At 41.0% G+C, this 12,864-nt stretch overlaps 1 protein-coding gene across 3 annotated transcripts in view; it reads right to left on the reverse strand.

The window, feature by feature from the left end:
• Window positions 1–8,884: 8,884 nt before the first annotated feature.
• MVB12B (multivesicular body subunit 12B) overlaps window positions 8,885–12,864 on the reverse strand; it is a 117,376-nt gene continuing 113,396 nt past the window's right edge. For all 3 annotated transcript variants that reach the window (XM_056540967.1, XM_056540965.1, XM_056540966.1), the window contains exon 10: window positions 8,885–9,227. In XM_056540967.1, coding sequence (XP_056396942.1) covers window positions 9,141–9,227 — 87 coding nt within the window. In that variant the 3' untranslated portion in view covers window positions 8,885–9,140. The remainder of the gene's footprint in view (window positions 9,228–12,864) is intronic.

A 12,864-nucleotide genomic window follows, 5' to 3' on the forward strand; every position in this document is an offset into this window, starting at 1 on the left:
CATTCATGTCTATGGGATTGGGCGTACCAGACCATAATTATTATACTATTATACTGTTATAATGGAGGGGCAGTGATCAAAGTGGTCTTTACCCTATCCTCCTAGGTGCCGCCATGCCAGAGATATCCTTACAAATCCTAATAGGTAAATGATAGTCTTGGGTGTTCCGTAGCCCCCGCATGCACCAGTTGTCCTTTCCGGTCAGTGTTGCTCCTCACACCCTCTAATGAATATTCATGCTGTTCCCACAGATTAGTGCTCAGATCTCCAACAGGGCTGACCTAAACTACCACTGCGCATGCTTGGGACCTCAGCAAGAAGCAGCTACATTAGGGGGCATGAGGCACAACACCAACTGGGAAGAAGAACCAGTGCAGGTCAGGAATAAGAAAAGCGAGTGCACCAAGACCTTCATTTACATATTGGGACCGGTAAGGATATTTCAGTGTCTCCGGCTTTAAGAGGCAGTACCAGGAGGTTAGTGCGGGTGATGCTGCTGACAGATTCCCTTTAATGAAATTGTTTATAATTCATGAAGTCACTGTGTAATGTCTTCTGATTATGAATTAAATACACAGCGCTGCATTGATTTGTAATAAATATAACAGATATCATTATTTTAAATATTAATTTGTTAGAAATTAATTTTACATAAAAAAGGAACGCTGTTGGCTTCTACATATTGGACGTTGTGCCCGTCCAGCCTAAAATAGTCCCTGAAAGAATGGAGCGCACAGATATTGTTTGTGATTGTGCAGGTTCGGGCAGCACAAAAGTGATGACACGTTCCCCTTAAAGAAGCTTTCTACACTCTATAAGATTATATCTCATCTGTCTGTACCTGCATAAGGTAGAGGTTCAAATCTCAGGACCAAGACTGATGTTCAGGGTGAAGCAAGGGCCCCTGGCACATGGGAGTTCACACTTTTGTCTTTAAAGTGGCTATTGAGCAATAGAAAAACAAAGCTAATTTATTCCAAAAATAGCACCAACCTTGTCCACAGGTGTTTGGTATTACACCTTCACTTTAATGGAAATAAGCGGAAAAACCACACCCAACCTGCAGACAAATGTGGTGGATATTTAGTTATGAAGAAATCAGCTCCACTTCTCTAATGCTGGATGACCTCTTTTAAAGTGGTTATCCAGCTTCTGAGACAATCGGCCAATCATTGACTGAGGCGGGAAACCACTGTGGGCGATGATTGGTTGAGCGGGCAGTCACTGCTGAGCCAAGTATAGTAGCCAATAGTAGCCGGCAGCCATGGTCGTTAGGTCACGGCCATGCCCCCTTGTGACATCACGCCACGCCCTCTCCATTAAGTAGTCACGCCCCCTCCCATAGACATGAATGGAGGGGGAATGGTGTGACAAGGGGCATGGCTGTGATGTCACGACCATGGCCGCCTGCTCCAAGCATTTTGAACAGGATGTATAGAATGCTGGGGCACAGGAGTACCCCTTTAAATAGATGGATAAACCCTTTAAAGGAGCCTTAGGTAGAAAAAACTGTAGAAATATGGCAATAAATGGCATTGTTTATAGCACAAGAAGATCATTATATGCAAATACTGTAACTGGGATGCATGGCTTCTAAAAGGAGAATTTGACCAAACATGAAAGCCTAGACATGGCCGATACTAGTGCTCAACATCAATACTTGGGTGCCAGTCTATGACCAGTAGTACCCAAAATGCTGCAGATGTAGGAATGGCTCCTAAGTTCTAAAATACACCTGCGAGAGGAACACAGGGGTACCTGATTCAGCTAAACATTGCATTTCGATTGCCCATCAATTCACCCAAGGCCACGATCTACACAAGACCCAGTTCATGAAATGTATTTCCTCCAACAAGGCCATAAAACCTAAATATATGATTGCACGGTCGGTAATGATGTGGCGTGTATGCTTGATATTCCATCAGGTGAACCCTTTAGAGGTCAGGGACAAATCCAGCTTCCCCTCCTCTTCTATCCCACAAGTGGTTTTCATTTTGAATAACCAGAGGTTAGAAAAACAAAAAGAAAAGAAAAGAACGCCAGGAACCACATGATTAATCTGCTCAACCTCAAAAGGACATTCCACATTTAGGGGACAGGCGGAGAGCAATTCACAAGAAGGATGCAGAGTCATACTTGTGCTCAGACTTTGAAGGAAACTTTTTATCCTTCGGGATGAAGCTTTTTTTTTGATTTGTAGTTTTTATTCAGTGAAACAGCAACGTATGTGGTAAAGATACAATGTGGCAGGAAGGGAATTACAACAAGATGGATGGAAACACAAAAATTACAAAAATTTAAAACACACAAATACATAAAATATTGTGCTGATGTGTTCTGATCTCTACTGTAGTTAACCTACTTTATCCTCTCATTCGGACTGGGTTATGCTGAAGAGTCTACAGCAACTTGCTGCTGTAGGTGTCATTCCTACAGAAAGAACAAAACGGTCCATTACCACAATGTTAAAGGGGTACTCCACCTCCCCCCCAGCATCCTGAACATTTATTTTCGAACGCTGGCCGTCACGCCCCCTCCCATAGACTTGCATTGAGGGGGTGTGGCGTGACATCACGAGAGGCGTAGCTGTGAAGTCAATGGTGAATGCGTAGGGCCACGCGGTCCTAGCGCCGAAGTATTTTCGGTGGCGCCCGCCAGATTGAAACTCCGCTTGCTGAAGGCCTTAAAGGCCAGACAATAATATATATATATATATATATATATATATATATATATATATATATGAAATAATATATATCTCAACTGGCTCCAGAAAGTAAAACAAATTTGTAAATTGCGTCTATTAAAAAATCTTAATCCTTCCAGTAGTTATCAGCTGCTGAAGTTGAGTTGTTCCTTTCTGTCTGATAACAGTGCTCTCTGCTGACACCTCTGCTTGTCTCAGGAACTGTCCAGAGTAGGAGCACATTCCCATAGCAAACCTCTAATGCTTCGGACAGTTCCTGAGACAAGCAGAGGTGTCAGCAGAGAGCACTGTTGTCAGACAGAAAACAACAACTCAACTTCAGCAGCTGATAACTACTGGAAGGATTAAGATTTTTTTTTTTGTTAATAGAATTAATTTACAAATCTGTTTAACCTGTTTAAGTTTTTACCTGGAATACCCCTTTAATGCATGAGACATTCCCTTTAGTTTCATTGACTGGGTCATTAAAAGCTAGAAGAATAAAATGATTAAGATCACTTTAGACTAAATTTCATGTATTGTTCCCCTAGTGGCAGTAATATGTAGCTTTTGCTTTAACCAATGGCTGTGGTGGACCTAAAGAACCCCTAATGATGTAGTAAAGTAGCTTTTAAGAAATATCTTCTAAAAACAAATTGTAAATGGTTGACTGTTCACTTTATGAAAATTCTGCAACATTTATAATTATATAAATAAAATTTCATTTTATTTATAAAATTCCCTTTTTTATTTGCAGGTATCTTATCCGCAATATGACATAAACTCTTCAGACCATCTTTTAGTGTTCAGCTTAGTACACAATAAAGGAGAAAAGCAGAATTACAATAGTTTTATAAATTATTTATTATCAATTATTGAAAAAAAACAAAAACAAAACAAAAACAAAGGAGAGGTTAAAGACAAACTTTTATTTAACAAATTATATTAAGAATACACACTAATATCACAAGAAAAAAAAAATATCCCCTACTTAAAATACAGGGGTCGTGTTAAATAAATATAAAATAATATGTATACATATACTGCACACTTCCAAGAAATCCTAACAGAAAATGCATAGAATAGCACATTTCAGGAGAGATTTCCTTGTGTTTTCTGGCACTGTGAAAATTGCCCGTCCACAGGATACTGGTTGACCATAGTGTTGGTTTGGCATTATGAACACGACGCCAATGGGCAGGTATGTTTCTGGGAGAAAGCGCCCTGTTTTTCTAGTCTTGTATAACCCCACCGCTAAACATCTTATCCCCTATCCAAATAATAGGGGATAAGAGGTCTGATCACGGAGGTCCCGACGATATCTCCGCGAAGCACTCGGCAACACTGGGTTCCCGTGGCAATGGTCTTCACATCATGACCACTGCCGGAACCCAGCGTTCGCTCAAAACGCCGGGTGCTGCACGGAGATTGCGGGGGTCCCAGCATCAAGATCAGACATCTTATCCCTATCAAGGAGTACGTCTTTAAGAATAAGAATTCTACACAAGCTAAGAAAAGTTGTTTGAGCTCTCGCACCTAGTGCCACAATTTTTTAATTCGGTCTATAATGTGGCAGCTTGAGCCCTTTGTAGATCACATTCAGAAGCTTACAAGATGAAGATTTTAAGGGATGGGTCATACTAGGTGTTGGTTAACCTCACACATTTTGGGCCTCAAATACAGCTGCTGTCTCAATTGGGAGGCCATAAACTATGTTCAGGGTCCTGTTACACCATGTTCAGCAGAGAAGGGACTACACACAATCAGGTACGAGGCATTGTGTTCTCTGCAATAGAGGGTGGTAGTGCATATGTGGCCACTTCTTTGTTGATTTTGTTTCGAGAGTGGGCACAAAGAGCTTTGTAGTACTGACACTGTATAGTACAGAAGATAAAAGAGTGAGTTTAAGGGACGCAGGGTAAGCACTCTGACCACATGCAGCCACCAGTTTACTGCCGCTGCACCAGTGAAAGCAACAGATTATAATTTAAAGGAGTACTGCAGTCTTAGACACTTATACCCTATCCGCAGAATAGGGGATAAGTATCTGATTGCAGGGGTCAGACTGCTGGGACCCCCCGGTGCTCTCCAGTAGGGGGACCCGGGCATTACCGCAGCTTTGCGCAGCTCATGCGTGTGTCATCGACTTAAAAGAGGTCGACGACTTGCCCCCCCCATACAGCTCTATGGGAGAGGCGGGGATGCATGAACGCTGTATCCCCACCTTCCCCATAGAGGAACATGGAGGGGGTGTGTTGACTGCGGCGTGATGCTGCGGCCGACATGTCTCCTGCATGGGAGATTGCGGGAGGCCCAGCATTCGGACGCCCCGCGATCAGACACTTATCCCCTATCATGTGGATAGGGCATAAGTGTCTATGGCTACAGATCTCCTTTAAAGGGGTATTCCAGGCCAAAACTTTTTTTTACATATCAACTGGTTCCGGAAAGTTAAACAGATTTGTAAATTACTTCTATTAAAAAATCTTAATCCTTCCAATAGTTATTAGCTTCTGAAGTTGAGTTGTTGTTTTCTGTCTAACTGCTCTCTGATGACTCAAGTCCCGGGAGCTGTGCAGTTCCTATGGGGATATTCTCCCATCATGCACAGCTCCCGAGACGTGACATCATCATTGAGCAGTTAGACAGAAAACTTCAGAAGCTAATAACTATTGGAAGGATTAAGATTTTTTTAATAGAAGTAATTTACAAATCTGTTTAACTTTCCGGAGCCAGTTGATATATAAAAAAAAGTTTTTGCCTGGAATACCCCTTTAATATTAGCTGGTAGAAGACAGAGACCTTTCCAATAGGGGCCAACTAGAGTAGTTTCCAAACCATTGGTGTTCTTTGGAACCCATAGATTTGCCACTTCTATACATCAACCTAAAAACCAAAGCATACAAGTCCACAAATCTCAGCCTGCATATCAATATTGGGCAAACCTATGGAGTGCTTATACCAAGCATCTTTGAGGTAGGAATGGGAGTAGGGGCTACCCAAAAATCTACAGATAAGGCTATGCTAATGCTGGCATACGGAGGCTTCTCAATCTCCAACTACGATGGTAAGACATCACATCATGTTTTATGGATCGGCATGCACTGTAATTTTTTGACAGATACATTTCAACTTTAAATAACTTACAATGACATTAGTGTTTTTTTTTTTTTTTAGGTATGGACATTCCAATTTTTTTTTTATACATTTTTTGAAATACCGTACAAATAAACCCTCAAAAAGCCCAGTCTGCATAGGACAACAATCAGTTAAATTATTTGACGATCGACTACCTCCGCCGGTTCATCATACTCTTCTTTTTTTTGAATTTACAGAATCCGTTCCTTTCGAAAGTCCATTTAATATTTCATTAAGAGTCCAGCTCTCGCACAATATCGTATTACAGCCGGCGGGATTGCCTCTCATAAACCTTCCGCAGTTTTAATTAAAAAGAATAATTACAAGAAATCTGTCGGTTATGAAATGTATCCTGTATGTGTCTTATACAAAAAGAATTCTAAACACCCCGCAGAATATCTGCTTTATGCCATCTGTCAAACATCTAATCTGCTTTTAGCTTCAGAATGGGAAGAAATGACCATTGTTGTGCTTTGCTTCGAAACACAAAAAAAAATATATATATATATTATTTGTGCTAAAAAGAAAAGGAGCTCAGGTGCCCAGAATTTCATTAAAAATTAATTGAAGTTCCAGAAAGTAATTATGAGTAATTACATATTGTCTGCCATTGTTGAATCTTCTTCTGTTGAAAAGGTATCGCTATCTCATAAGATGATGGCTTATCGCTAGAGTATGCATTCACTCTATGATCAGTAGGCGTCTAACCGCTGAGGATAAGGGTCTATTCACACAACAGAATTTCCGCCTTAAATTAAAGCCCATAGACTTCTATGGGATTCCGCACTCCCATTCACACTTCTGAATTTCCGCTTGCGATCACATGACCTAGCAATATGTCATCACTATACTTCCTTGGTCCTTGAAGAGGCATCAATGTTATTGGCATTGGACACCATTATATCCAGGAATAGAAAAGCACAGCTACTTTCTATTAAAAAACACTTCCAGTCTGTCTCCAGGTTGGGTGTGGCTCTGCAGCTCAGTCCCATTGAAGTGAATGAAGCCAAGTTGTAAAACCACACCCAACCTGGAGACAGACTGGGAGCGTTTTTTTTAATAGAAAGTAGTTGTGTTTTTCTATTCCTGGATAATGGTGTCCAATACCAATATCACTGAAGCCTCATCAAGGACCAAGCCCTTTACTTTAGAATCTACGTGCCCAAAATATAGCCATAGAGTGCCCAACTGCACTCATAATTTTAAGGTAGGCTGTTTAGAATCCTAGAAGCCTATGATGTCCAGCTGGTGACAGCCCCTAATAAAATGATTGTGTATATAGGCATCTTCTGTCTAAACAAGAAGTTTTTGGTGTACGTGGTGATCACCCATAGGTTAAATGGTCGCAACTGGTTCATTCTACAGGTGTTCAGCCCAGTTGGCAATACATTCAGTAACCACTCATAATTTTGATCACTATGGTCTACCACATGCTGATGACTTCATCCAAAGCTGCATCTATACTAGAAACGTATAAGGAAGGGCTTCTAACAGCGGCCCATTCTAAGGGTAAGCATGCATTTTAGGACACTACTGCCCTGTTAAAGAAATTTGTCATCAGTTTCACCTGCACTAACCTGTCAGTACAGACAAGTAGGGCAGGTGACAGTGATGACAACCATACTTACCTGGTCCCGTTCCGTGCACCAGTTCTTCGGCTATCCTCTTCGGTATCTTCTGTTCTGGGGCTGACTTGGAGCATGGGGGGAGCTTCCCGACGTCACCGATCCTGTTTCTCTGGGTCCCGCTGCTAGCAAACAGCAGTCTGACGTCACAAAGCTCTACCCATACTCCAAGCTGGCCCCGAACAGAAGATACCAAAGAGGATTGCTAGAGAACAGGAGCACAGACCAGGAACAGGTAAGTATGGTTGTCATCAGTGTCATCTGCACCACCTGTCTGTACTGACAGGTTAGGTCAGGTGAAACAGATGACAGATTTCCTTTAAGTAGTACAGAGATACTATACTATATATTTACTATACAGACATGTTACTATATTCCCTAACAGCTAGCTGTGAAGAATTTTTCCAAGGGTGATTATGTTATTGCCAACCAAGAGGCTGGAACTGACAACCTTTATAGTTCTATTTGAGAACATTTAAGAACTCCAAAACATCTTCCTCATTATCTTAAGAATAAAAACAACTACAAGTATCTTTTCTTCAACACCGGCATGAGTTCTTCCAAGACTTAAGCTACAAACACTTCATTATGCTATAGAGATGGCTGACCAACTACTGACATTGCGTAGAGTAATATGGATCCTAATAGGCAGATAGGGTCACCTACTCAAAACAAGTGAGGTATGTAGGTTTTATGGCGGATATTGAAAAGATTAGTGGTATGAAGGCTTATTTAGTAAGCAATGCTTAGCTCTCCTCCAGAAGTAAGAAAACTCTATATTAGTCAAACCAGAAGAAGACATCACTAGCCAACCGGCACCCTACTCCATATGGGTGAGGAGCAAGAACTCAGGAACAGTTGTCTACACATGGATGACTCTTCCTCCTAGAGGAAACTGTGGTAGGCTATCATGAGATTCCTCCTTCTGGAGGAAAGCATATTTGCTTATATTTTATGTTGGCTAAGAAAAGGAAAAAACGGTCCGCTTTATGGCGTTTACTTTGTCTGGTATTGCAGTTCAGGCCCAGTGAGTGATTTTAAGCTGCAATTTCTGACAAAGCCCATGTACAATAGTGGTGCTGCATATATGTGTGTGTGTATATATATATAAATTTATACAAAAAAAAAAAAAATAACAACATAAAAATAAAAACACCTTTCTAAACTCGGACCTGCCCATTTAAAGCCTATGGAATAAATACAACATCGTGATATGCACAAACACTATAGGATCTCCCCATTTGCAATGCGCTTTTTAAATGAAGCATGAGTGGGCTTCACCATTCACAAAACCTCATGAGACCCCGGATTAGGTATATTGGCCTTGTTTGGCGAGTTAAAGCGCTATATAGCATCGTCACGTGCCGCCGTCCCTGACTTCTCACTGTTATCGCTTCTACAGAGACTGGAAGTGTGCAGACAAACTTACTATAGGTTAACACTGGAGAGTGTCGAGCCGGCGAGCTCCGCACCTTTAATACAACTCAACATGGCTATTTTTTTTTTTTTTTAAGTAGCTATATGTACAAAATACCAATACAAAAAAACAGATTCTGTTAGAAAAAAATCCACCAACTCTTCACGTTCTGCCACTCCGGCAGGGCAGGGGTTAGAAGTTATGGTTAGCAGCAACGGGTTTCTGCTCAGTAGTATTTGTGCGCGCCAAATGCATTCAGCCATCTTCCTGGATCTCATGGTGGGGGCATCTGTTGGCAACGGGCAGGACTGGGGGGCAGGCGGGCAGCAGCGCTCTGTTCTGTTCTGAAGCTGTAGTCGTACTGTGGGAAGACAAAGCGGAAAAGGTTGTCAGCTGGATATTATTTATAGCGATTACTAAGTAACTGGCCAGACAGATAAGGCGGTTGGTTGTAATTCCGCGCAGTAAGGTTAAAAACTATATATCAGCACTGCCATCTTGTGGCTGAAAACAAAAATGGCAAGTGATCATAAATTCTGTTTAATCTATCGCACATATAGAAACACAGACATCAGGAATGTGTATGGCGCTTTAAGAGGTGCTAACATTTTAGGTTCTCTAAAATGTAACCTCATTCGTTGACTTGTGCACATATTATACAAACATATATATACATATATATATATATGACAGCAAAGAAGATAGTCCGGCACAGAACTGTAGTATACAGGTAAAAACTCAGAATTTTATTTCAGCAGGACGCAGTACACAGAAGCCTGACGCGTTTCGCACCGGAGTGCTTAGTCGTAGGTAACAAACAACCACAATGAACGTCTTAAAATACACAAAATAGCGGTCACATGACCATACACATCATAAAATCGTTCACATACAAAACATGGCGCTGGAGCATCGAGTTGGGAAACACCAATTTTTTGGAACATGTTCACACCTGGGTGCGCCCAAGGCATTTGTTGTTTCAATAGGATTATTCTAAAGAACAATGTAAACATTTACATCATTGATTCCTGACTTGAGTCGAGGAAAACCAAATACAAGTACTCATCTGCAAGAACAGTAGTATAGGTATCATGTTTTTAATTTAGAATATTTATTATTAGTGTATATTAATTCACAATTAGATATTAATTTATATATGTATCATACTTAATTATGTTGATAATACATTTGCACATGACTATGTATTTGGGGGTCTAAGGGCAAGTGAGAGCTAAATCTAATCTCTTGTTAAGACCGAGGGGATGCCTCGTGCTAAGGAGGAATATCCAATATGCCTCCCTGTTAAAAAGTTTATTCCTAAGATCTCCCCCCCTCGGACCCAAAGTAACCCTTTCTACTCCCGATACCCGTAGGCCCGTCACATCTCCTCCATGTACCTCCCTAAAGTGACGGGATAGCATCGACATACCTGTAATATTGCTTTTAGCATCTGAGACATGTTTTCTAAATCTCATTTTTAGAGAATTACTAGAACAACCTACATACTGTATCTTGCAGATGGTGCAGGTGGCTACATAGACGATAGACTTAGTATTACAGTTTGTGAAATCCCGTAGTTTATATAGGTTGCCTGTGGAACAAGATGTCACCGTGTCAGTGTTTACCATATGGTCACACGTGAGACATCTTGTATGTCCACATTTCCTATTTCCCACAGTTTTTAACCAATTATATTTGCTACTAGACAATTTGTTACTCTGGAACAGACTGGGCGAAATTTTTGAGCCTATTGAGGGGCCTTTTTTAGATACTATTTCTATACCTTCCGACACTATTTCTTTTAGTATCGGATCAGATTCCAATACTGGTATGTATTTTCTGATGATAGCCTTAATTTGTCCAAAATTTACGCTATATGGTGTTACGAAATATGGTTTGGTGACACTTTTGTTTTTACCCACTATCCCCTCCGTGTTATATCCTCCTCTCCTTGGTTGCTTTCTCCTTGGTTGCTTTCTGCCAACCCTGGTTTCTATCCTGTGGCTTCCCGTGTGGAAGCCCTGGATAGATTCCAGGAGTTGGTAGAGCGGGACCTAGTGAAATTAAGAGATAGGACCTCTTCTGTTAAAATCTATGATAACCTTAATAAATGTGAACGTAAAGCATTGAAAGAAATTATGGATAACAAATCCATTGTTATACGTAATGCCGATAAAGGCGGTAATGTTATTGTCCTAGATGCAGGTCTCTATAAGAAACTTAATACAGAAGTTCTATCAGACACGGATACTTACCTGAAACTTAGAGGTGACCCCACTAAATCCTTCCAAATAGACCTTAAAAAAACGCTTAAGGAGGGTGTAGCTTTGGGAGCTATAAATGAAAAATTGGAAGAATATCTCTTTGTAGCTAATCCCATCACACCGGTGTTTCACTCACTCCCCAAGGTACACAAAGGGGTTTTTCCACCTCCCCTAAGACCCATTGTCGCTGGCATTGGGTCCCTTGTGGAGCGCCTTGGGGAGTGGGTGGACCACTATCTCCAACCCTTAACAAAAATTACCCCCACTTTTATCCAGGATACGAAACATGTCATTAATATCCTGGACAAAATACAATGGAATCAGGAGTTGTCATGGGCAACATGCGATGTTATTGGTCTATATCCATCCATCCCTTGGAATAAGGGACTGGAGGCGTTATCTATACATATGGAAAGATTTAGTACGTACTCCCCTGGTCTGAGGGAATTTATCACCATCGCCACGGAATTTTTGCTTAGGCATAATTATTTCGTGTTCGATGGTGATTTCTACCTTCAGACCAGGGGAGCTTCAATGGGGGCGAAATACTCCCCCTCCTTTGCGAACATTTTTATGTTCCAGTGGGAACAGATGTTCATCTTTAATATTGACAACCCCTTTAGCAGCCACATATATTGGATCGGACGATTCATAGATGATCTCCTCATAATTTGGGGAGGGTCAGAGGAACAGTTTAAACAATTTGTACATTATGTAGGCAGAAATGATCTTAACCTCAGTTTCACCTACCATTTCGATAAAAAGGAGATTAATTTCCTGGACATCACAGTGGTAGGTGAAGGAGACCATATAGAAATACTCCCGTTCAGAAAGGAGACAGCTACTAATTCGATACTGTTGGCCTCATCCTGCCACCCTAAACATGTCTTGAATAATATCCCCTTTGGGGAACTGTGTAGAACAAAACGGAATTGCTCCAGTGACAGCAAATTTAGAGTGGCAGCATCAGAACTACACAAAAGGTTTAAGAACAGAGGGTACAGTGAGCACACCATTGATTTAGCTCAGGAGAAAGTGAATGGCATTACCAGAAAGGAGTTAGTCACCTACTCTAGGAGAAAGCAACCAAGGAGAGGAGGATATAACACGGAGGGGATAGTGGGTAAAAACAAAAGTGTCACCAAACCATATTTCGTAACACCATATAGCGTAAATTTTGGACAAATTAAGGCTATCATCAGAAAATACATACCAGTATTGGAATCTGATCCGATACTAAAAGAAATAGTGTCGGAAGGTATAGAAATAGTATCTAAAAAAGGCCCCTCAATAGGCTCAAAAATTTCGCCCAGTCTGTTCCAGAGTAACAAATTGTCTAGTAGCAAATATAATTGGTTAAAAACTGTGGGAAATAGGAAATGTGGACATACAAGATGTCTCACGTGTGACCATATGGTAAACACTGACACGGTGACATCTTGTTCCACAGGCAACCTATATAAACTACGGGATTTCACAAACTGTAATACTAAGTCTATCGTCTATGTAGCCACCTGCACCATCTGCAAGATACAGTATGTAGGTTGTTCTAGTAATTCTCTAAAAATGAGATTTAGAAAACATGTCTCAGATGCTAAAAGCAATATTACAGGTATGTCGATGCTATCCCGTCACTTTAGGGAGGTACATGGAGGAGATGTGACGGGCCTACGGGTATCGGGAGTAGAAAGGGTTACTTTGGGTCCGAGGGGGGGAGATCTTAGGAATAAACTT

Source organism: Hyla sarda, chromosome 9 (genome assembly GCF_029499605.1).
Source record: "Hyla sarda isolate aHylSar1 chromosome 9, aHylSar1.hap1, whole genome shotgun sequence".
Taxonomy (NCBI): Eukaryota; Metazoa; Chordata; class Amphibia; order Anura; family Hylidae; genus Hyla; species Hyla sarda.